General features: G+C 35.6%; 1 protein-coding gene across 2 annotated transcripts in view; it reads left to right on the plus strand.

The window, feature by feature from the left end:
- The window catches only part of ARSK (arylsulfatase family member K), a 48448-nt gene that overhangs the window by 16497 nt on the left and 6407 nt on the right, over nt 1-25544 (plus strand). For both annotated transcript variants that reach the window (XR_003119848.1, XM_025388181.1), the window contains exons 4-6: nt 9603-9885; nt 13278-13449; nt 18608-18832. Coding sequence is in view for 1 of the 2 variants with exons in the window: in XM_025388181.1 (XP_025243966.1) it covers nt 9603-9885; nt 13278-13449; nt 18608-18832 (680 nt within the window). In the remaining variant the exon portion in view is untranslated. The remainder of the gene's footprint in view (nt 1-9602; nt 9886-13277; nt 13450-18607; nt 18833-25544) is intronic.

The following is a 25544-nucleotide window of genomic DNA, read 5'->3' on the forward strand; positions in this document are numbered from 1 at the left end:
TTTAGTTTTTAGAATTAACAAAAAGAAAATGTATAGAATTGTGTATAGAAAGTGTATAGAATTAGGAGGTAATTGATTTTATATAGAATATTTTAAAAACTAAATTTCTAACATCAGTATAATAAAAAATTTAATATTAAGTAGAATTCCTTAAAGTACTAAGACTAGAAGATGACCCTTATTTAAGTTACAAAAGTAAAATCAGGTATTTGTAGTATCCACTAAGCTAGTATTTTTGAGCCAGCTACTATGTGCCAGACATTATTTTTAGATGACGCAAATACAATAGCAATCACAACACACAATTCTCCAGTGTCATGGAACGTACATTCTAATGCTATCAGAAGAGAAATTAAACAAGCTGCTGTGTTGTTTTTCCTAGCTTCTATCCCGTTGAAAATCTAAAATCAAATTCCTTATCATTTCATCTTACCATTGTAATTATGTATGTTGTCTGCTCATGCAGGTTAATATTTTTCAAAATAAGCAATGTTTTTCATTGTTGTATGTGCATAGTAAGTATATAGACTTAGGGAGTACAGGAGATATTTTGATACAGGCATATAATGCGTGATGAAAACATCAAGGTAAATGGAGTATCCGTCCCCTTGAAGCATTTGACCTTTGGGTTATAAACAATCCAATTATACTCTTTTAGTCATTTTTAAATGTACAATTGAATTATTGACTATGCTCACCCTGTTTTATTGTCAAATATTAGATCTTATCCTTTCCATTTATTTTGTGTGCCCATTAATCATTCCCACTGCCCCCACCCCAACTATTCTGCCCAGCCTTTGGTAAACCATCATTCTGCTTCGATTGTTTAATTTTCAGCTCCCACAAATAAGTGAGAACATGTGAAGTTTGCCTTTCTGTGCCTGGCTTATTTCACTTAACATAATGACCTCCAGTGCCCTCCATGTTGTTGCAAATGACTGGATCTTATTCTTTTTTATAGCTGAATAGTACTCCATTGTGTATAAGTACCACATTTTCTTTATCCATTTGTCTGTTAATGGACACTTTGGTTGCTTCCAAATCTTGGCTTATTGTGACTAGTACTGTAATCAACATGAAAGTGCAGATATCTCTTTGATATCCAGATTTTCTTTCTTTTGGGTGTATACCTAGTGAGATTGCTGGATCTTATGGCAACTCTACTTTTAGTATTTTGAGGAACCTCCAAACTGTTCGTCATGGTGGTTGTACTAATTTACATTCCCACCAACGGTATATGAGGGTTCCCTTTGCTCCATATCCTCACCAGCATTTGTTATTGCCTGACTTTTAGATAAAAGCCATTTTAGCTGAGATGATATCTCATTATAGTTTTGATTTGTATTTCTCTAATGATCATTGTTGCTGAGTATCTTTTCATATACCTGTTTGCCATTTGTATGTCTTCTTTTAAGAACTGTCTGTTGAGATCTTTTTCCCATTATTTAATCAGATTATTAGATTTCTTTCCTGTTAAGTTGTTCGAGTTCCTTATATATCCTGGTTATAAATATCTTGTCAGATGGATAGTTTTCAAATGTTTTCTCCCATATGTGGGTTGTGTCTTCACTTTTTTTTGTTTCCCTTGTTGTGCAGAAGCTTTTTAACTTAATGTGATCCCATTTGTCTATTTTTATTTTAGTTGTCTGTGTTTGTGGGGTATTACTCAAGAAATATTTGTCTAGTCCAGTGTCCTAGAGAGTTTCCCCAATGCTTTATTTTAATAGTTTTATAGTATGAGGTCTCAGATTTAAGTATTTAATTCATTTTGATTTGATTTTTAATGTGTTAATAGAGAGAGGTCTAGTTTCATTTTTCTGCCCATGGATATCCAGTTTTCCCAGCACCATTTATTGAAGACACTGCCCTTTCCCCAATGTATGTTCTTGGCACCTTTGTCAAAAATGAGTTCACTGTAGGTGTATGGAGCTGTTTCTGGGTTCTATGTTCTGTTCCATTGGTCTTACGTGTCTGTTTTTATGCCAGTGCCATGCTATTTTGGTTACTAAAGCTCTGTAGTATAATTTGAAGGCAGGTAATATGATTCCTCCAATTTTGTTCTTTTTGCTCAGGATAGCTTGGGCTACTTTGAGTTGTTTATTGTTGTTGTTGTTGTTTGTTTGTTTTGGTTCCATATAAATTTTAGGATTGTTTTTTCTATTTCTATGAAGAATGTTATTGGTATTTTGATATAGATTGCATTGAATCTGTAAATTGCTTTCAGTAGTATGGACATTTTAACAATATTGATTCTTCCAGTCCATGAACATGGAATATCTTTTCAGTTTTTTGTGTCCTCTCAATTGCTTTCATCAGTGTTTTATAGTGTTCATTGTAGAGATCTTTTACTTCTTTAGTTAATTCCTAAGTATACTTTTGTACCTGTTACTTTCTTCATTTCTGAAGGATTACTTCATGGGATGGGATTACTTTCTTCATCTCTTTTTCAGATTGTTTGCTGTTGACATATAGAAATGCAACTGATCTTTGTTTGTTGATTTTGTGTCCCGCAACTTTACTGAACTTATCATCTCTAATAGTTTTTTGGTGGAGTCTTTATGTTTTTCTAAATGAAAGTTTACGTCATCTGCAAACAAGAATAATTTGACTCCTTCCTTTTCAGTTTGGATGCCCTTTATTTCTTTCTCTTATCTGATTAGCTAGGACTTTCAGTACTATGTTGAATAACAGTGGTGACAGTGGGCATTCTCGTTGTGTTCCAGATCTTAGAGGAAGGGCTTTCAGTTTTTCCTCATTCAGCATGATACTAGCTGTGGGTCTGTTGTATGTGTCTTTATGTTGAGGTATGTTCCTTCTGTACCCAGTATTTTTTGTGGTGGGGGGGTAATCATAAAGGGATGTTGAATTTTATTGAAAGCTTTTTCAGCATCAGTTGAAATGATCATATGGTTTTTGTCCTTCATTCTGTTGATATGATGTGTCGCATAAGTGTATGCACCCTCCACCTCCCGGGTTCAAATGATTCTCCTGCCTCAGCCTCCTGAGTAGCTGGGAATACAGCTGCGTACCCCCACACCTGGCTAATTTTTTGTATTTTAGTAGAGATGGGGTTTCACCATGTTGGCCAGGATGGTCTCGATCTCCTGACCTCGTGATCTGCCCGCCTCAGGCTCCCAAATTGCTGGGATTACTGGCATGAGCCATTGGGCCCAGCCAAGTTTATATTTTTCATGTCATCTATTCTGAGACTTAAAAATTGACCGAGATTTTCACTTAGTACTCTCAATATGGTGATTATTTTCATTAAGTTTTTTGGATTAGGACCAGGCGCTGTAACTCATGCCTTTAACCCCAGCACTTTGGGAGGCCAAGGCGGGCAGGTCACTTGAGCTCAGGAGTTCGAGACCAGCCTGGCCAACATGGTGAAACCCTGCCTCTTAAAAAGTACCCAGACTCTGGGTCTTCTCAGCTGTATCACTTCCAAACCCAACTTTGACCTGCCACACTCTTTTTGGCTCAAGTTCCATCTCCTTTCTGACTGTCTCTACCTTGTAGCTGCATCTTAAAAACCTCCAGTTTCTGGATTATTTTCTTTCTAAATTTAAATTCTATAAATAGGGATGATAGTCCTAACTTATATTTCATGCAAGACTCCATCATAAGTTAAGTGCTGGCCACGTTAAGTGCTAGTGTTTAGGTTAGGTGCCCACACCTGGCCAGTTGACAGGCTAGAAAGGGAGATAAATCCTACATAATGTGGCCAACTAGGTCACTCCTTCAGCAAGAGCTGTGGATATGGTGATGTGTCCACTGTAATGACTGCTTAGTAAGTTCTATTAACAACAGATAATCTGGGAATAACCCACCTGCTTTATTTTTTCAGATTTGATGACATTTTGTCTGGGTTACATTTTCTGTATAATATTAAAAAACAAAGGTTTACAAAAATTGTAAATGTTATAGTCAAATTGATATGTTAATTACTGTAAAAGCATAAGAAAAATCATCTCCTTTTGGATATAAAATGGTGAACGTGATCTAAACCATTTTTAGATTCATAGCTGAAGTATTTTATTACAGTTGTTTTTTCCATAAAATAGCCTTTGGCATTTATTTTTAAAAGTACAATAGTAGGAGGGTTTTATGTCTGAGTGGATATGAGGTGGAAATACCAATTTGTTAGCTTAGCAAGTCTCATTAAACACCTGCCTAGATCAATGTCTTGCATGTAGTACGTATTCATTATTTCTTTAATTGAATCAAAAAGGCTGCCTTTGTTTAAGCTCAGGCTACATTAAACATGTATACCCTGTCAAGGGCTATAGTCATCTAGGAATTCAAAGTTGTAAATATTAGTGCTTCCACAATGATGAATTCACGAGCAGACCAGAAAATGGCTAGATGAGATTTCATAAGATAAAATCCCTGAATACTCACCTCCACACACACACTTGCAAAGAAAACTTTTCTTTGAAATATATTTACTATTATTATTATTACATAACCAATATAATTTGTGATGTAATTAGTGTTACTGTTTAATAGAGAAAAATCTGTGATTTTAATCATATTTACAAAGAAACCCATGAGTAAGAAAAGATTAAGGGGCACCAGCTATTGTAATTTTACCAAAAAATGAAATGGTTGGAATTAATAAAACTAATAAATGTGAAAGCATGCATATTTTGAGCATTTAAATAATGTGTATTTAAAAATGATGTCCCAACCTGAATTTGCCAGGGTAGGTGTTATTCGTTCAACTAAAACAGATTGCTTTTGTGAGTGATCATATGTAAAGAAGATGGATGACAGCCTTGTAAATCCTTTTAAAAATTGTATGTGTGTTTCTCTCAAATTTGAGAGAAGAGTTTTGTTTTGTTTTTTAAGAGATGAGATCTCACTTTGTCACGTAGGCTGGAGTAAAGTGGCAGGATCATAGCTCACTGCAGCCTCAAACTCCTGACCGTAAGTGATCCTCCCCAGTCAGCCTCCCAAGTAGCTAGGACCACAGGCACATACCAACATGCCCAGCTAAAATTCTTTTTTTTTTTCTTTTTTGGTAGAGACAAGGTGTCACTATGTTGCCCTGGCTGGTCTCAAACTCCTGGGCTCAAACAGTCCTCCTACCTCGGCCACCCAAAGCCCTGGGATTACAGGTGTGAGCCCCCACACCAAGTCCAGAAAAGAGCATTTAATGGGAATGAATATAGATTCCTTTTTCTCCTACAGAATTTATTAGGTCAATACAGAAATTTGCAAGGGAATTTTTCAGAATCATCGTTTTTCTAATTTTTTTATTGTGAGATTTACCAGAAACAAATTAGCTGCTACAATCTCATCAACAATGAGAAAAAGAGAGAGATTACAGAAGTCTAAGTCTGAGATAGTTAATCATCTTCAGTAGACTCTTAGGAAGCTGAAGGTTTATGTTTAGGCTCCTACTTCATGTGGAAAGAAAACTGTCATATTCTCATCATCAATTTTAAGGTATATATTTTCAGATATAATTGTTACTATGTAAACTAATCCTGTACTACTTGTAAACTGATTGTATCCAATATTTTAGCAGTAGAATTTAGCACACTGCCACAGAAAACCCACACAGTAATGCCAAATATACAAATTTATGTAATAATTAGTTGGTAATGTGTTAAGTAGTTTTGTTTTTCATTTGTATTAGTGAGGAGTTTTTTGTTGTTAAAAATAATTAAACTGCTGATTGTTGGATAGTATATTTGGCTATCAACTGTTTTCTGGAATTGAACCAAGGTAGAATAATTCTCCTATTTATAGGCTACTGTGGAAGCTCCATTTTGATTATCTTCCATTTTGATTGAATTTTGATTAAAATTTGAGGATTTTTGCAGAAAAAAATTCTTAAGCTGTGCATCTCAAACCTTAATATACATACAAATGACTTGGGCATCTTCTTAGATGCCTTTGTGATTCAGTGAGTCTAGGATGGTTTATTAGTCTGTTCTCATGCTGCCGATAAAGACATACCCAAGACTGGGTAATTTATAAAGAAAAAGAGGTTTAATGGACTCACAGTTCCATGTGGCTTGGGAGGCCTCGCAGTCATGGTGGAAGGTGAAAGGCATGTCTTACATGGCAGCAGGCAAGAGAGAATGAAAAATCAAGTGAAAGCGGAAACCCTTTATAAAACCATCGGATCTTGGGAGACTTATTCACTGCCATGAGAACAGTATGGGGGAAACTGCCCCCATGATTCAATTATGATGAGTCCCACCAGGTCGCTCCCACAACATGTGGGAATTATGGGAGCTCCCAGGAGCTGCTGATGTTGCTGGTCCATGGACCACACTTGGAGTAGCAAGGATATAAAGAACTGGACCTCTGGTGGAAGTAGGACAAGGTGTAACAAATTGTGACTGTCTTTATCAGCAATGCATGATTATTATTTGTATCCCTTTGAGAAGAAAAGCCCCTCTTACATTTCTATAAAGAGTTGAAGTAGACATTGGGCCACTCAAGAGGGGCATGATATAAGGAAACATTGAAGCCTCTCTAAGTTTATAGAAGACAATCTTCCTTGAGATAGATATACTTCACATCTGGGCTCCTACCTCAGGATAGATCAGAGTGGTCTCTTTCACTGCATACTGTATGTAATGAGAGAATGAGAATGAAAAAGGTAAATATCATCTTGCTGTTATTATGACAATAGTTTTGACCTCATGGGCTCGCTGAGAGTGTCTTGGGAATCCTCAGGGATCCCTGTACTATACTTTGAGAGATGCTGGCATAGAGGAAACTATGCATTGTATAGCTGTGCCTATTGGAAGCAGCAGGGTAAATTTATATTGAGAACAGCCACTGAATCATAAAATATCTGAGCCACAGGTAGTTTTGGATCCTTCTCATTGATTCAAGGCCCTTTCAATTGTCCTGATTGAAACCATAGTCTTGGTATTCTGGACAAAATACATAGAAATGGAATGGTAAAAAATTGGTTCAAAATACTCCCAGTGGTTAAGTAATTAGAAAGCTTATATTTGGAAGAAGTTATAGCAATTACTGGTGGCAGGGAAGAACACTTAGAACAATGAGACAAAGAAGTAGCTCTGAGAATATGATCGAACGATATGATTTCCAGGTGCAATGGTTTAGCCTGATTAAGAGACCATCACTCTTATAAGAAGGGTCTGGATACACTGGTTAGTAGAGAGAATTATAATGTCAAAAGAGTTATCTTATTATTGTAATTGTAATAGATTATGAAGTTCCATATTCATATTCTCATTCCATATTTTACTCGTCGGACTCACGGACTGGAGGCTACCTTGGACCGGAAAGAGAGACTTTCTGGACTAAGAATTGCCGCTCCTGTAGCAGCCTACTGCTTAGGCTGCATCTACTGCTCGTATTGTGCTTCATGATGGCCCAGGAAGGTTGGGCTGGCCCAGGGAGTAGTGAAAGTAGAATGGAGAGTCATTAATTATAATTATTAATATTTTTGAATACATTAAAAAGTGCTAAATGATTTTAAAGTACTGTGGTATATTCATCTACTGAATACATCACTTTATACTCATGTTCTTCCTCACTAAGTTGTAAAGAAATAAATTGTTATTTTACACTTTAGGCACAGTGAACATGGGTCAACTAATCAAAGAAGTGAAAAAATTTGAGAAAGGTAAAAATACCTTTTACCTTTAACCATAATCTTGTCTCTGCTGCCTTAGCAGTGCTTGAAATCGCTTGTTATAACTCTACTTAAGTACCAGCAGTTATGGGAATCACGCTAAAGCCATACTTAGGAAAAGACAAGGGAGGATACCACTAAGATAATAGAGAAATCACATATTATTTAGTTAGAGGACAATCGCATATTGTTTAGTTATAAAGCCAAGTTTGAAATCTGGCCATAATGATTAGAGTAGGCCAAAATTAATTTGATTTGAGCCATTTTATGCTTAAGGGGACCTTGGTTAAAAGAATCTCAGGAACACAGTTAAAAAAAAAATAGGGAGAGGGCATAAATTTATTACCAGAAAGGTTAAATGATGTCACACTTAATCACTGTTGTAGCAAAAGATGCAGCAAACTGGGTTCAATATAGCCGTATTTCAAGGCTTGAAAATCTTTCCTTGACATAGCCTAGACTCGCTCATGGTCTAGACTACATCGTGAAGTCCAGTGGTTAGGTCAGTTAGCATAGTCAGGACAATAGTCTAACCTGAGTTAATCCAAAGAGTGGCAACTAGTTAGGTTGTATTAAAAGCTTGCTTGTTGTAATAGGTTCTCAGCCATATTTTCTCATGTAATACTCTTTGCCTGAAAAGAAAGTACTTTGGTTCCTAAACACACTATATAAATCTCAGTGTCCTATTCCTTCTCTCAGAATCTGAGTTCTACCACACATACTGCTGGTGTTATAAACCCCTAAAATTCCACCTCTGCAACAATAGTAATCGTCACATATAGTAAGTTTAGCTGTGATTTAAGCAAAAGATGAGACACCAATGTCAGATTGTTTTGATAGTGTGATGAATACAAAACTTCCTATTTTAGGGTTTCCCATCTGTTAGAATTAATTAGGATCTGTTAGATAGATATAATTCTGCTGAAATTATGGTTTTTATTGTTTTTATCAAAATATATTGAATATCTAAAAGAAAAATGAATTTTTATTGTAGCTATTTAAATGTATTTACCTGCATTCAAAAGGCAGGGTATAAAATTTTTCTATTTTAACTTATGTATGGGTTATTAGTCATTTTATATGGATTGCAATTTCTCTTAAGAGCAGTATTATGTTTTAGTATAAAATATTTTTTGTTTATGAGTTGGTATCTGGATTTTTAAAACACTTTTCTCTATTGATAGAGCACTTCAGAGATACTTATCTCAACAGAAACTTAAAAAGCAAACTTTCTAGAAATGCCTAGGACTGCTATCCAACCAATTATGTCAACTACATATGCTTAGAGCTTGATTGAGAAAAATCAAGCAGTCAGATAAAATAAAGATTGAGAGAAAGTGAATTAATTTTTTGTTTGAGAAAGTGAATTAATTGAATCATTTAACTTGTAAATCAGTAATAAAGAAAATATCTCTAGTTTATAATGGATATGAAATTTATATCACTTTTAGCTTAGATAGCTCAGATTATAGTTAAAATTGTTCTTTTAATAAGAAAAGATAGAGCTGGAAACAATTTTAAACCTGAAACTTCAGCAACACATGAAGTATACATGGTAGGTATATTTTTAAAACTATAAATATTCAGTGATAAAAGGAAATTATAGTAGCTTTGGTTAGGAATAATATCTTCTAAGCGAAAAAATAAAAATGTTAGAAAATTTAGTAAAGAAGAAATACTAGAAATCTGAAACATTTTGTTTAAATATCTTGCTATAAGAAAAGTTAACCATTCTACATAATCTTTTGTAGTTTTAAAGAACACATAAGTGAATATTCGATTCTTGGCTTTTTTTCTACTTTTTTAATCTGTAATGCTCAATAACTTTCTTTTTTAGATCTAATATAGTTATTCTGAACATTTACAAGACTGAACCTAAAAATTGTTTTCCATGTTGTTTTCTTAATGTATGCTTAGTACGTTTTTAAAACTTTTTAATATACCTGACAATATACGTGTGTTTTTGCTCCCTCAGTAATCGTGTGGAAGCATGGACAAGAGATGTTGCTTTCTTACTCAGACAAGAAGGCAGACCCATGGTTAATCTTATCCATAATAGGACTAAAGTCAGAGTGATGGAAAGGGATTGGCAGAATACAGACAAAGCAATAAATTGGTTAAGAAAGGAAGCAATTAATTACACTGAACCATTTGTTCTTTACTTGGGATTAAATTTACCACACCCTTACCCTTCACCATCTTCTGGAGAAAATTTTGGATCTTCAACATTTCACACATCTCTTTATTGGCTTGGAAAAGTAAGTAACTACATTGTGTGTGCTCAAAATTAGATTTAAATATGTGGCTTATGGGTATTCGCCCATTGTTTCTTTTATTATCACTTTTAAAGAAAAAATTGAAAATTGTGTATTCAAACTTGACCAATAACTAGTTAGATAAAAACTAGAGGGACAGTTTTACAGAAATAAAATAAGTGTTAAAAGTCAGAAGCGTACTTCTGGATTGAATACATTTGCCAAGGATATGTCTATAAAAAGAGAAACTAAAAGGCATTCTCTTAGAAATGTAGGCCGTCCTCACTTTGCACTGTTCCAGATTGTAAAAATGACCATGCAAGCTGAAACCATATAAAACAACCTTAATAAATGGGAAAAATGACCATTTTCTGGCACCTTTAAAAACATTTATCAAAATATTTTAAATTGTGTTACTTTTGGTTAAAAATGGAAAAGAAAAAATAAACTAATATTTATGTAGTACATAATAATGAAAATGCTAGAAACACTGAGAATTAAAGCGGGAATTTTTTTGGTTAAAAAAACTTACCAGTAGATTGAAGAGTGCTTGCCTTCTCATCATAAAACTTATGATACAGAGAAAACATCTTCTCTAAGACTTGGCAAATTGTCATTATTTCTTTCTAAATTTGGATTACCTTCCAACATTTTAGCTTTTGCACTTTCAATGTAATGATATATCTCCAAGTTCCTTTAATGCGAAAAATTTTGCCAATATTGCTTTCTGTGGTGCATCTTTATCTTTTTCTTCACAACAACCTTCCTCATTTATGCTGGTAAATGTGCCTTCACTCAGTTCCTCTGGCTATATTTCTAATGTCTCTTGAATGACAGCAGTGTCAACATTCCCAGCTCAGCTGTTTCTTCTATAACTTCATTTACATTAGATTTGAATTTAAATTCCAGCCTTGTCACTTTTCCTTTTTTTACTGTATGTTCATCTTTGTTGACTTCTCTTCATTATCCCTTTTTATAAAGTGTCACATTAATTTATCACTAGGATACAAGTACATGTTTTGTTGTCTGTGCATGTACCAGATAACTAATCACTGACACATTTTAAAAGAAACAACATGATTAGTCACTGAATGGCATACGTATCTGTTGTATACTCAGTGATTTATACTAAAGAGCTAGCAGCATATCAATGTGAAAGTTTGTACTTTTTGCGGTTAGTCACAGTTAACATACCCTGGTAACTGAGGTCTACCAGAGTAATTTTGTTAGGGGACTGCTGTTATTTAACAAAACTGTGATAACTGAAATTCATGCATATCAAACCACATGATGCGTGGTCTACCTGTATTTTGAAATGTGTAATCTTAAATCAATTTTAAGTTGCTTTTAAAACTAATCAGTTAATTCAACTAAAAACCTTCAGAGCAAAAGAAATAATCAGCATAGTAAACAACCCACAGAGTGTGAAAAAATCTTCACAATCTATATATCTAACAAAAGACTAATATCCAGAACCTACAAGGAACTCAGAGTAGCAAGAAAAAAAAAAACCAATCCCATTAATAAGTGGGCTAAGGACATGAATAGAGCTGGGTGCCGTGGCTCACGCCTGTAATCCCAGCGCTTTGGAAGGCTGAGGCGGGTGGATCACCTAACGTCAGGAGCTCGAGACCAACCAGACCAACATAGTGAAACCCCATCTCTACTAAAAACCGAAAATTAGTGGGTGTAGTGGTGTGCACCTGTAATCCCAGCTACTCGGGAGGCTGAGGCAGGAGAATCACTTGAACCTGGGAGGCGGAGGTTGCAGTGAGCCGAGATTGCACCATTGCACCCCAGCCTGGGTGACAAGAGCGAAACTCCATCTCAGAGAAAAAAGAGGACATGAATAGACAATTCTCAAAAGAAGATATACAAATAGCCAACAAATATATAAGAAAGTGCTCAACATCACTAACGATCAGGGAAATGCAAATTGGAACCACAATGTGATACCACCTTACTCCTGCAACAATGGCTATAATCAAAAAAATAAAAATAAATAGATGTTGGCAGGGACGTGGTGAAAAGGGAACAATTTTACACTGCTGGTGGGAATGTAAACTGGTACAACCACTATGGAAAACAGTGTGGAGATTCCTTAGCTAAAAGTAGAACTACCATCTGATCCAGCAATCCCACTACATAGTAACTACTCAGATGAAAAGAAGTCATTATACGAAAAAGATACTTGCACACACATTTATAGCAGCACAATTCACAATTGCAAAAATATAGAACCAGCCCAAATGCCCATCACTCAACCAGTGGATAAAGAAATTGTGGTGTATAGACCATGAAATAACTACTCAGCCATAAGAAAGGAATGAGTCATTTGCAGCAACCTGGGTGAAATTGGAGACCATTATTCTAAGTGAAGTGACTCAGGAATGGAAAACCAAACATTGTATGTTCTCACTCCTAAGTGGGAGCTAAGCTATGAGGACTCAGAGGCGTAAGAATAATACAGTGGACTTTGGGGACTGGTTGGGGGAAAGTGGATAGGGGTGAGGGATAAAAGACTACAAATTGGGTACAGTATATAATGCTTGGGTGATGAGTGCCCCAAAATCTCAGAAATCACCCTAAAGAACTTATTCATGCAGCCACACCTGTTCTTCAAAAACCTACAGAAATAAGAAATAAAAGTTAGTCTAAAAAAACTACTCAGAAACACTATTTAGTCCATCCTATTTTAAATAAAATAATGTCAGTGTTTTAGATACTTTATATCTTCTTTAAAAGTTCTAAGTGGTTTCATTTTCAAAAATTTGTCTGGAGTTATTACTAGCCAAATGAAATCAGTTAAATGACTTTCAACCAAATACTAAGTAAATGAACTTTTTGAAAGTTATGTAACTAAAATATAAATGTGAATTAAAGATCTAGTTTAATTGCTTTTTACCAGCACTGTAAGTAAGCATTTATATGTGTTTAAAAGTCATATTTTTTTTTTGACAAGCACTTGCGTATCTCACTAGATATTGTCATTCTTACTAGTGAATTATTAGAGAAAAGGAGTCCATGTTCTTAGGTTGTTGATTCTGAAGTTTTGGTCACACAATTGTATATTAAAGTGCTTGGATACTTTTCTGGACTAGCATGTACTGTCTAATAAAGCTCATATTTTTCGGTGGCCTGTATAATTTTTAAAAATTTTACCACTACCTCATGATATATATACAGATATTGATATATACCTTCTGTTGTTATGATAGTATTAACAATTTGTTCCTAATTTATGTATTGATTTACTATTTTATTTACATATTTACAGCTGTTCTTTTCTACTATTCTAAGTAATTAAACATTGTTGATTTCACTATACATACTTATTGGAGGAAAGAAATAGCACTATTTTGCTAGCATAACTAAGTTTTTTCTCCCATTTTTAGGTGTCTCGTGATGCTATCAAAATCCCAAAGTGGTCACCTTTGTCAGAAATGCACCCTGTAGATTATTACTCTTCTTATACAAAAAACTGCACTGGAAGATTTACAGAAAAAGAAATTAAGAATATTAGAGCATTTTATTATGCTATGTGTGCTGAGACAGATGCCATGCTCGGTAGGTGGTATAATTAATAAGCAATTACATGAAGAAAAAGTATAATATTTTTCCAACAGTCTGTGATCATGCTGCTTGGTGACTTGCATGAACAGCCTCAGATATTTCTTACAGCAGTTGCTTATAACTATAGGAATCTTGACACTTATCAAAACTTGATAACTAGCATTGTTGACAGAATGAAAAGCTCTTTATATCTTAATGATTCAGAAATTTGCAGATTCATAAATGCTTAGATTTATTCATACATAAAGAAAGGGTCACAGAAGGCAGTCATCTACTTGAAACGTTTTACTGTCCTTAAACAGGAATCAGTATTCAGCCAAACACAGGTACACATGTGATAGGTATTTGTAAGGCAGCTTAGCTTTCTAGAGATGAGAAAATTTACTTGTAGAATCTTGTGACTCCCCCAAACTTATAATAACCATGAAACAAATTCCTTCTCCCTAAGCCCTTTAGAGAATGGCCTAACTAAAGTTTCTCCATGTATTTTCTGGTCCAGAATCATATTGAATTTTCTTCCCTCATTCAAGCTGAAGACCAACTCAAAACTAAACCTGCCTTCATCACATGACTGTCAAGAACGTTTTGCCTGTTCACTTACAGAGCTATGGAAGTTTCCAGTTCATGTGTGGAAAAGCCCTAGTTTAAAAATCTGTTTTATAACAAAAGCTATTTTCATAAAGCAGTGTCATTTATTTTGCTACTCTTAGGAATGAAGCATAATTGTACTAGTGAAGTGTAGGTAGCACCTCTTCTGTACAGAGTAAACTTTGGGAGTGACAAGTGAATGTTTTTTGTTAAAAAAAAATTCATTGGGTAAAAACAGAAAAGTATACAGCAAGAAGCAAAAAGGCCATGTGGGCAAATTATCTATAATATAGCAAGTATAAAAATGTATTGGCCAGGTGCGGTGGCTCATGCCTGTAATCCCAGCACTTTGGGAGGCCATGGCCGGTGGATCACCTGAGGTCAGGAGTTCAAGACTAGCCTGGCCAACATGGCAAAACCCTGTCTCTACTAAAATACAAAAATTAACTGACTGTGGTGGCACACACATGTGATCCCAGCTACTTGGGAGGGTGAGGCAGGAGAATCGCTTGAACCCGGGAGGCGGAGGTTGCAGTGAGCAAAGATCGTGCCACTGCACTCCAGCCTGGATGACAGAGCAAGACTACATCTCAAAAAAAAAAAAAAAAAATATTCCAAGTACTCAATGCAAATAAGATTTTAAGTAATTTTCTTTAATCATGAGCACATCTGTCAAATTGTATTTCATTGATATTCTCTGATGTTAGAGAATGTTCTCCCATTTGCACACTAGAAATTGCATTTGAAAATTTATAGCCATTCATTCATCCATATCCATTAAAATGAGAGAATGTTGCTCTAGGGAGTGTGGGAATACTACTCTTGAAATCTCTTCAGAGAAGAAAAATAATGTAGCAACTTGCTTACATCAAGTTACAAAGTTTATGGAAAATATTGTGTCTTAATTTTTTTTTTTTTGAGACAGAGTCTATCTCTGTCTCCAGGCTAGAGTACAGTGGCAGGGTCTCTGCTCACTGCAACCTCCACCTCCCGGGTTCAAGCGATTCTCCTGCCTCAGCCTCCCAAGTAGCTGGGATTATAGGCACATGCCGCCAAGCCCAGCTAATTTTTGTATTTCTATTAGAGATGGGGTTTCACCATGTTGGTCAGGCTGGTCTCAATCTCCTGACCTCATGATCTGCCCGCCTTGGCCTCCCAAAGTGCTGGGATTACAGGCGTGAGCCACCGCACCTGGCCTGCATCTTAATTTTTAAATCTACACCGGTCTTATCACCATGTAGTATTTAATACTGTTCATTGTGTTTGTTAACAAACATTAAGTACCTACTAGCTGTCAGGCACTATGTTGGGCACTGGGGGAGTATAGTATGTTGAATACTATTAAGAAATCACTCATTAATTAAAGATATTTGTGGCTCACGCCTGTAATCCCAGCACTTTGGGAGGCCGAGGCAAGCGGATCACAAGGTCAAGGGATCAAGACCATCCTGGCCAACATGGTGAAACCCCATCTCTACTAAAAATACAAAAATTTGCTGGGTGTGGCAGTGCATGCCTGTAGTCCCAGCTACCTGGGAGGCTGAGGCAGGAGAATCGCTTGAACCCAGGAGGCGGAGGTTGCAGTGAGCCAAGATCACGCCACTGCACTCCAGCCTGGTGACAGAGCGAGACTCCGTCTCACAAACAAACAAACAAAATTAAAGATATTCTAGGGTCTTTTCCCACCTCAGGGTCTTATGTTTTCTGTTTCATCTGCCCGGAACACCCTTCCCTTTGCTTTCTACATGGCTGGCTTATTCTGTCTTTAGCTCTCAGCTCAGTTGTTACCTCCTCAGGGATGTCTCCCCCAACCACTCTAACTCAGTGTGCCAGCTCCATCATTCTGCTTGCTTTATACCTTGTCATGTTGTTTGCGTAGTAATACTAATTATTTCATCTGTTTACCTACCATCTGTCTCCCTTGAAGAACACAAGCTTCATGAGGGCAGGGACATTCTTTTATTTTTATTTTAAGTTCCAGGGTACATGTGCAGGGTATGCAGGTTTGTTACATCGGTAAACGTGTTACATAGGTAAAAGGTGGTTTGCTGCACCTAATACCCATCACCTAGGTATTAAGCCCAGCATGCATTAGCTATTTTTCCTAACACTCTCCCTTCCCTGACAGCCCCCAGTGTGTATCGTTCCCCTCCCTGTGTTCATGTGTTCTCATTGTTCAGCTCCCACTTATAAGTAAGAACACGCAGTGTTTGGTTTTCTGTTCCTGCGTTAGTTTGCTAAAGATAATGGCTTCTAGCTCCATCCATGTCCCTGCAAAGGACATGATCTCATTTCTTTTTATGGCTGCATAGTATTGCGTGGTGTATATGTACCACATTTTCTTTATTCAGTCTATTGTTGGTGGGCATTTGTGTTGATTCCATGTCTTTGCTATTGTGAATAGTGCTGCAGCGAACACATGTGTGCATGTATCTTTGTAATAGAATGATGTATATTCCTTTGGGTATATATCCAGTAATGGGATTGCTGGGTCAAATGGTGTTTCTGGTTCTAAATTTTTGGGGAATTGCCACACTGTCTTCTACAATGACTGAACTAATTTACGTTCCCACCAACAGTGTAAAAGCGTTCCTATTTCCCCACAACCTCTCCAACATCTGTTGTTTCTAGACTTTTTAATAATTGCCATTCTAACTGGCATGAGATGGTATCTCATGGTGGTTTTGGTTTGCATTTTCTAATGATCAGTGATGTTGAGCTTTTTTTAAATATGTTTGTTGGCCTCATAAATGTCTTTTGAGAAGTGTCCATTGATGTCCTTTGCCCACTTTTTAATGGGGTTGGTTGTTTTTTTCTTGTACATTTGTTTAAGTTCCTTGTAGATTCTGGATATTAAACCTTTGTCAGATGGATACATTGCAAAAATTTTCTCCCATTTCGTAGGTTGCTTGTTCATTCTGATGATAGTTTCTTTTGCTATGCAGAAGCTCTTTTGTTTAATTAGACCCCATTTGTCAATTTTTGCTTTTGTTGCAATTGCTTTCGGTGAATTTGTCATGAAATCTTTGCCTGTACCTATGTCCTGATTGATATTGCCTAGATTTTCTTCTAGGGTTTTCTGTAGTTTTGAGTTTTACATTTAAGTCTTTAATCATTCTTATTCAACATTGCATCCTAGGTGTTTAGCATCGTATCCGTAGTGTTTGGCATATAGTAAGCACTCAGTAAACATTTATTGATTAAGCATAAATGCTAAGAATTACAATATGTTGTAACTACAGTAATATGCAAGTTGTAGGCATCCTGAAGAACAAAGTGATTTCCTCTACCTAGAAGAGCAAGGAATGATGCTTTGCCAGAGAGATAATGCATGTTTGAGCTGCGTCATAAAGGAAGAATAGGAATTTGTCAAGTAGACTGTGGGAGAAACAGCATTCACCATAGATGGCAGAGTATATGCAGAGGCAAGAAAGCGTGAACTAATATAGTGTGTGTTTATGGGGTTCTGAGCAGGTTAGGATTGCTGAAAGGTAAAAGTCTAGCAGGTAGCTGAGGGCGCTGAGTATGGAGAGTGGACAGGGGCCTTGCTTGTTATGCTAAAGAATTCGACAATGGGCAGCTATGAAAAAGTTTCAAGCAGGGATGTGACACCATCAAGTGATTAGGTAATTTAGAAAGATAGACACCAGGATAGTACAAGGAGAGGAAAGAGGAGTAGAGGCAAGACCGATTAGGAAGTAATTCCAGTCGTCTAGTTGAAAAATCAAGAGAGTCTCAATTCTGCGAATAACTCCATAGAGCAGTGAGTGTCAATCCTGACTATACCTCAGAATCTGTAGGTTTTTAAATTAATATAGACTCTTCTACCCAGATTCAGGAACTGCCAAAACAGGGATGACTCCTCTCTCTGGCCTGTACTTTCTTGTGATTCTCTTAATTACAGTAGGAGGAAGTTTGAGAACAGTGAGACTGGAACTGGTCAGAGGAATTTTACTGTCCCATTATTCCCTATCCAAGAAGATGCTAAATCAAACTTGTACACTGTCTGTCCTGCTTCCAGCCCTTCTTCAAAGGTGGATTTCCATAATCCTCAGCCACCTTTATGAGCATGATCTGGTGATTGCATAGAGATTTGGGAGAAAAAGTAGCAGAAAAGAGGAGTTCTGACTGCTCTTATCACTTCCTGTTGCACAGAAACTGTGGGTCAGAGGTGATACCAATCTTTTTTATCATCTGAGACATGTGAAGTACTGATATCCGACTGATCTTTCTTTTCTCACTCAAGGCACTAAGGGGAAGATTTTTTTCCCTTATTCTCTGATAGAAACCTAGAAGGCAAGCCAGCATGATCTCCAGATAAGCAGCTTTGAGCAAGAGTTCCCATGGGTATTATATTTTCTTCTTCCTTGCTAGTCAACTGAAGAGCAAGCAGTAGACAGACCACTGTCAACTTGAGACTTAACTTGAGAACAGTAGGTAATATTCAGATGTTAAAAAGCATAGTGACAAACCCTTATAGGGTAGAGTTGTTATCAACTTAATGTGATAGAATAAAACATGAACTGAAAGCTAATTAATAGTTTTATCATGATTTCTATTGTAGGTGAAATTATTTTGGCCCTTCATCAATTAGATCTTCTTCAGAAAACTATTGTCATATACTCCTCAGATCATGGAGAGCTGGCCATGGAACATCGACAGTTTTATAAAATGAGCATGTATGAGGCCAGTGCACATGTTCCGCTTTTGATGATGGGGCCAGGAATTAAAGTCGACCTTCAGGTATCAAATGTGGTTTCTCTTGTGGATATTTACCCTACCATGCTTGGTAAGTAATGCAGCTCTGTAAATATTTATTTGTAATAATGCTGGAGAATGCAACTGAAGAGGTCAATTAGTCAGTCTTTCAGTTAATAGTCAGAGGTCCTGCTGACTTGTTTATAACCCTGAGCAACTCATTTAACTGTGAGTCAAATCTGTACTCTGAAGAATGAAGAGATTGTTTTTCATGTCCCTGTGTCCTTCACTTACTATAGTGATTTTCCCTCAAAAGATTTGTATTCAGGATATGACTGTAAAGTAAGCCATGTAAGACATTCAGGTTCATAACCTTATAGATACGATTTGTACATCATTTGATTCTCTACCACCACCTCCCTAAAATGTAAGCATTTCCTTTCTGAATTATTCTATCCACTTTGAAACTAGTATGAACATATTCCTCCTCAGACTCTTTAGATAGTTCTGTACTATTTGCTTTACTAGCTTCTTAATGTCTACAAGCATAGCCATATGTCTAGAAAAGCAACATATGGATAATGGTAGTTAGCAGTTTTTGTTGAAGATACTAGAATAACGACATAATCAAATTCAAAGGAAATCATAGAACTAACTTCTAGTTTCTATCTAATTTAGCAGAGTACTTTAAATTCATTAGCATTTAAACACCAGTTTCTCTGTTCTAAGGCACCATCAATTGCAAAACTACCATCAATTCATAAATTTTGGTGAAAGAAAATAGCACAAGATATGTTCTCTAATTTCAGAAATGTTAAAATGTGAAAGAAAGATGCATCTTAAAATCAAAGAAATCAGAGTTCTTTTTATCTCCTTCCTTCTGCCGCAAAGTTCTTCCCTTAACTAAATTTATTTAGAGTCAATTTAAACCGGCGTCCTTTCCTTTTCTCTTATTTCATATCCTTCTCATATAATTGAACATACTTCTTTCCAGTTCCTTGAACTTTTTTATTTTTATTTATTTATTTTGTGTGCGTGTGATGGAGTTTCTCTCTTTCACCCAGGCTGGAGTGCAGTGGCGCGATCGCAGCTCACTGCAACCTCCGCCTAACAGTTTCAAGCGATTCTCCTGACTCAGCCTCCTGAGTAGCTGGGATTACAGGCACCTGCCACCATGCCCAGCTAATTTTTGTATTTTTAGTAGAGACAAGGTTTCACCATGTTGGCCAGGCTGGTCTCAAACTCCTGACCTTATGATCTGCCCACTTCAACCTCCCAAAGTGCTGGGATTATAGGCGTGAGCCACTGTGCCCGGCCAGTTCCTTGAATTTTTAATCTCTCCTGTTTCTTAGTCATCATTTGCTGGTTTCCCTTTATCCCAAAGTAATGATCACACTCAGCCATATCTTGGCCACTTTCTCATTCCATTAGTTTCTAGCCAATCACTATTACTTTTCCTCATTTCTGTGTTTTTTAAAGAAGTTTATATAGAATTATGTATATTTGGGTCTCTGCTATTAGCATCTTTAGAGTTTTATGAATATATGCCTATATTCTTTACAGTTTCCTTCCTTAATTTTTCTTCTTGTAGAACTCTCTCTACCCTCCCCATTCCCAAAGAAAATCTTCCTAGGGTCATCTTTGCTTGACTTTTTAGCCTCATTCTGTTTTTTTGAGGTATAGTGACCAGAACTGCAAGAAGGTATTGTAAAAGATTATGGAAAGCTGGGGTGATTCTTTCTCCACTTTTCCCTCAATATATTTCATAGTGATAGGCGCCATTTTATCTATTTGACTCTAGCAGCTAAATAGTTAAACATCTTTAGGGAGTTGTCTACAGTGAGCCCTATTCAATTCTTAGACATTCTGTCATCATATATGTCAGTTAATTAAAATGCATGGTTTAAATCATTTTTCTTTAAACATTATTTTATATTTGCCCACAATGCAAATTTTGTACTCTACAATCTTGAGAAGATGCCATTATTACTTCTTGCCATTTTATACATTGTAAAAGTTAAAGGTCATCTGCAAACTAGCAGATTTCATAATTTAACAGGTCAGATAAGAAAATGCTAAATAAAATTTGTTAGAATGGGGAAATTCTCATACATCCACCTATCACTGCCTAATTTATGTTACTTGCTAATAAGAATTTCTCTAGCTAAGAAAATACTGTCTCAGAAGCTCCTCTAAATTCCATCCCTACTCTTCTGTAAATGATGTAAATTCCCTGCAACTGTAGGTTTTTTCCTGCAATTTGTCAATTATTTTAGAAAAAATAATTTTCTAAAACTATAGTTTTATATAGATTGTTATTTTTCATAAGATTCTTGGTAATAGACTCCTTCTGAGTCACAGTTCCCTGCAGAATATGTTTTATTAACAGCATTTAGATCATGTGTTGATTAGACCTCCCCAATAAGAGTAAAGGAAATAACGTCAAAAATAAATCTCTCCAATTCTAAACTGAAAAATTAACATCTTCATTGCTTAGCAGTTTATAATGTGTTTCACAATAAATATTATTTTTATTATCAGATGAAGGAAAGCTACATTTAAATGATTTTTTTTTAGTTGGGGAAGAGTGAGTGGAGGAGAATACCTATAGACGGGTCTTTATATAAAACACTGAAACGTTCTATTAACCAGATGTTAACCAGTGATAAGGGTAGAAAGAGAACAATGCAAAAGAGCCTTATGCTGGAGCCAGGAGACAACATTGTAACACAATTATTTACTTAAGTTAATCTTTTTATAAATGATAAAGGTGTAATATTCATAGAGCTCTTATAAATCTGTAAGAAGAGGAATAACTTATTAACAGATGGATCAAAATAAGCAATTCACAACAGAAAATATACACAAATGGCCAATATATTTTTAAAGAATCAAAGTCAGTGGTCATAAAAATATTAAAAGAGAAAAATATTCTTCTTTCACATATAAAGTTTGCAAAGGTTAAGAAGAATTAGAAAATCTTATATTAGAAATAGTCTTTCTCATGTGCTGCTACTGGGAATATAAACCGATACAAATGTTTTGTAGGCAAATGTGGCATTACATTTCAAATTTCTTAGAAATGTGCATACGTTTTGACCTAGAAATCCTAATTTTAGGAAATAACCTGTAGATATACACAAGTATTTATCTCCATGGATATTTATTACTATATTAAGAATTAGAAACAATATGAATATCTAGTAGTAATGGATTGGATAAAAAATAGGCAATTCTAATGCAAATCAAAACCACAATGAGATATCATCTCGCAACAGTCAAAATGGCAATTATTAAAAAGTCAAAAAACAACAGATGTTGGTGAGGCTGCAGAGAAAGGGGAACACTTATACAGTGTTGGTGGGAGTGTAAATTAGTTCAGCCACTGTGGGAAGCAGTTTGGAGATTTCTTAACAAACTTAAAACAGCTACCATTAGACCCAGCAATCCCATTACTAGATATATACCAAAAAATACATAAATCATTCTACCAAAAAGACATGCACTTGCAGCACTATTCACAATAGTAAAGGCATGGAATCATCACAGGTGCCCATCAGTGGTGGACCAAATAAAGAAAATGTGGCACATATACACCGTGGAATACTACAAAGCCATCAAAAAGGAAATAATGGCCTTTGCAGCAACATGAATGGAGCTGGAGGCCATTATCCTAAGAAAATTAACACAATAACAGAAAACCAAATACCGGATGTTCTCACTTATAAGTGAGAACTAAACATTGGTTACTCACGGACATAAAAATGCCAACAAGAAACACTAGGGACTACTAGAAGGGAGAAGGAGGGAGGGAGGGGGCCAGAGGGCCAGAGGTTGAAAAACTGTTGGGCACTATGCCCAGTACCTGGGTGATGCAATCATTCATATCCCAAACCTCAGCATCAAGTAATATACCCAGGGAACAAACCTGCACACATACCCACTGAATCTAAAACGTTGAAAAGAAAAAGTCAATTAATTTTCAAAAGTGAAATATGTGAAAATTGCCCCCATGTATTAAAAAGAAAATGAAGGCTTTAAAACTGTACAAATTGATGTTTGTGTTTTGTTTTGTTTCCTTTTTAGATATTGTGTCCATCTAATTTACTGTCCAAATTAGCAAGTTTTTAGAGTACTATTAACAATTGAAACAGCATTAACAGGCAGAAAGTGAGGCTGTTCTTTATTTAACAGCCTTAGGAGCCAGCAAAACAAAGATCATTCTGACGGTCTACGTTTAATCTGATGGATCATTCTACCTTTTAAGATAAAATTCCTCAGTGCTGGAAGAGTTTAAAGCTACTTTATTAGTGATTAACTCTAAAATTAGACCTGTGAGACACTATGTTCTACTTCTGCTTAATAAACAAACTTATACATGTTTTGATAAAACATCTACAAGGGACTTCTTATTTTGTTCTAACCAATTAGGAACTTAAAATAGATATAAGCCAGTATCTATTCTTAGAGCTCCCAAAGTCCTTTCTTATTAGCTTAGCAGTAGCTATATTATTTTGTGTGAATCCCATTTACACACACACAGAGGAGAAGCTTATAAAGAAAAATGATATAAAGAGAAAAATTTGTTTTGAAATTGATTTTTCAAGGATAAACTTTGCTTATAGTATATTTGAGTTTTAAAATATTTGAGTCTTCTGGAAACTAAAAATGAAATTAAAATCCTGAAATGTCTGTTGAACAGAAATAAACACTTCTGGTATCAAAAAAAAAAAAAAAAATCTCAACCCAAAACCTCAAGCGATATTTCCTCCTCACTTCCATTCTATGCATCTTAGAAATGTATACAAGATGGTTATTCTACATTCAATAGAAAGATACTGAATAGGAAAAACCAATTGGAATTCCTGTTTTAATAAACCTACCTTACTATCAAGAGGCTATTGAAATTTAAGATGCAACAATGCTTTATTTAAAAGTTTGAATTTACAAGTCATTTTTTAAAAGGTATTTTAAAAGAGTGGTTTTTTAAATAAAATATTTTATGATAAATTAGGAAGAATGTGCTTAGTTTATTTGTGCTTTTGGATCAAATAAACTAATTCTATCACTAGTGTGATAGGATACTATTACATTATTATTTCCTAATACCAGGAGAAAAATGACATTTATGAATAGGAATTCTTTATAATATTAACGTTAAAGTTGATATTATTTCTGAGATTATTTAAAAATTACTTCCCAAAATATTTTCTTCTCTAATACCTTGTATCAGCATCCTTTAGCTCAGTAAGAACTAAAGGTGTCTCATTTTGTAGTTAAAATTGTTTTGATTTTTATTTTTAAGCTTATTTTCATGTGAATTGTTTTCTGTAATAGTCTTTCTGTAAAACACCTGCCTTTCTCCACTTAAAAGATAAGTCTAGATTTTTTTAATTTTGAGAATGTGATTATATAAAAATGCAGTTGTGGTTAAAAGAATGTTTCATTGCTAGTGATTTAAATTTCAAAACCCTTCTTGTTACAGGACCTTAGTGGAAGCCTGGGGGTTGGCAGGTGTTTTGCATAGATTCTTGTGTTTTTATTGGCTGAGGAATATTATGAAGTTAGCTAACTACAGTGAGGCAAGTCTTATGGTGTAGTATTAAACAGTACAGATATTGTAAGGTCAGACTGCCTAAGTTCAAACCCCTCTTCACTCATTACCAACTGCGTAACCTTGGGCAGGTTACTCAACATGTCTGGTCTTCAGTTTTCTCATCAGTAAAAATGGGTATAGGCCAAGCGTGGTGGCTTACGGCTGTAATCCCAGCACTTTGGGAGGCCAAGGTGGGCAGATCACTTGAGGTCAAGAGTTCAAGACCAGCCTGGTCAACATCGTGAAACCCTGTTTCCGCTAAAAATACAAAAATCAGCCGGGCGTGGTGACGTGTGCCTGTAATCCCAGCTACTCAGGAGGCTGAGGCAAGAGAATCACTTGAACCTGGGAGGCGGAGGGTGCAGTGAGCCAAGATCGCACCACTACAGTCCAGCCTGGGTAACAGAGTGATGCTCTGTCTCAAAAAAAAAAAAAAATGGGGGTAATAGTGGCTATTTCATAGCTCAGAACAATGCCTGGAACATAGTAAACAATTAAATGTTAGATATGGTTATCATTAATATGTTTCATTCTTTTTAGGTATGCTCTAAAAAATGTGTATATTAGTTTGCATCATTGCCATACCACTCAAATCCATTATGTACTGATATGGTCAAGAAGAAATATAATATCATCTCTCTTCAGGAGATCATTACACATATCCAGGCCTGCATTTTTACCATTTGTTTACTGTTTTACATTTAAGTCACTTTCTTAAGAACCCTGCAGTTACTTCTAGTCTGTGCTTATACTCCCACGAAAGATGAAACTTATTTAAAATGGAGTTAGAATGACAGGTTTGCCAGGAAAAATAAATATGAAAAATAATTTTAAATAAAAAACAGCTTTTTGAAAAGCAGTCTAAGCTAAAGTGTTTTTAAGGAAATTATTGATAAATATATGAAAAATGAAAACCCAATTTTCTGAGGCACAGAAAAACCAATAAATACTTGAAGTATTTATTAAATATTATGGATATTTCACATGGGTTTTTTCAATTTACAAAGTTATTTTATTCTATCAATAATAGACTGGAATCCTAAGTTCCCCTTATCTCTTGCCTGGATTCCTGCAGTAGCTTCCTAACTCTCTCTGACCTTCTGCCCTTACTCCCTTTTAGTCAATTCACCATTCCATAGTTAGTGTCAGATTGTCACACCTCTGCTCAAAACCCTCTACTGATTTCCCATTTCACCTAGAGTAAAAA

Source organism: Theropithecus gelada, chromosome 6 (genome assembly GCF_003255815.1).
Source record: "Theropithecus gelada isolate Dixy chromosome 6, Tgel_1.0, whole genome shotgun sequence".
Taxonomy (NCBI): Eukaryota; Metazoa; Chordata; class Mammalia; order Primates; family Cercopithecidae; genus Theropithecus; species Theropithecus gelada.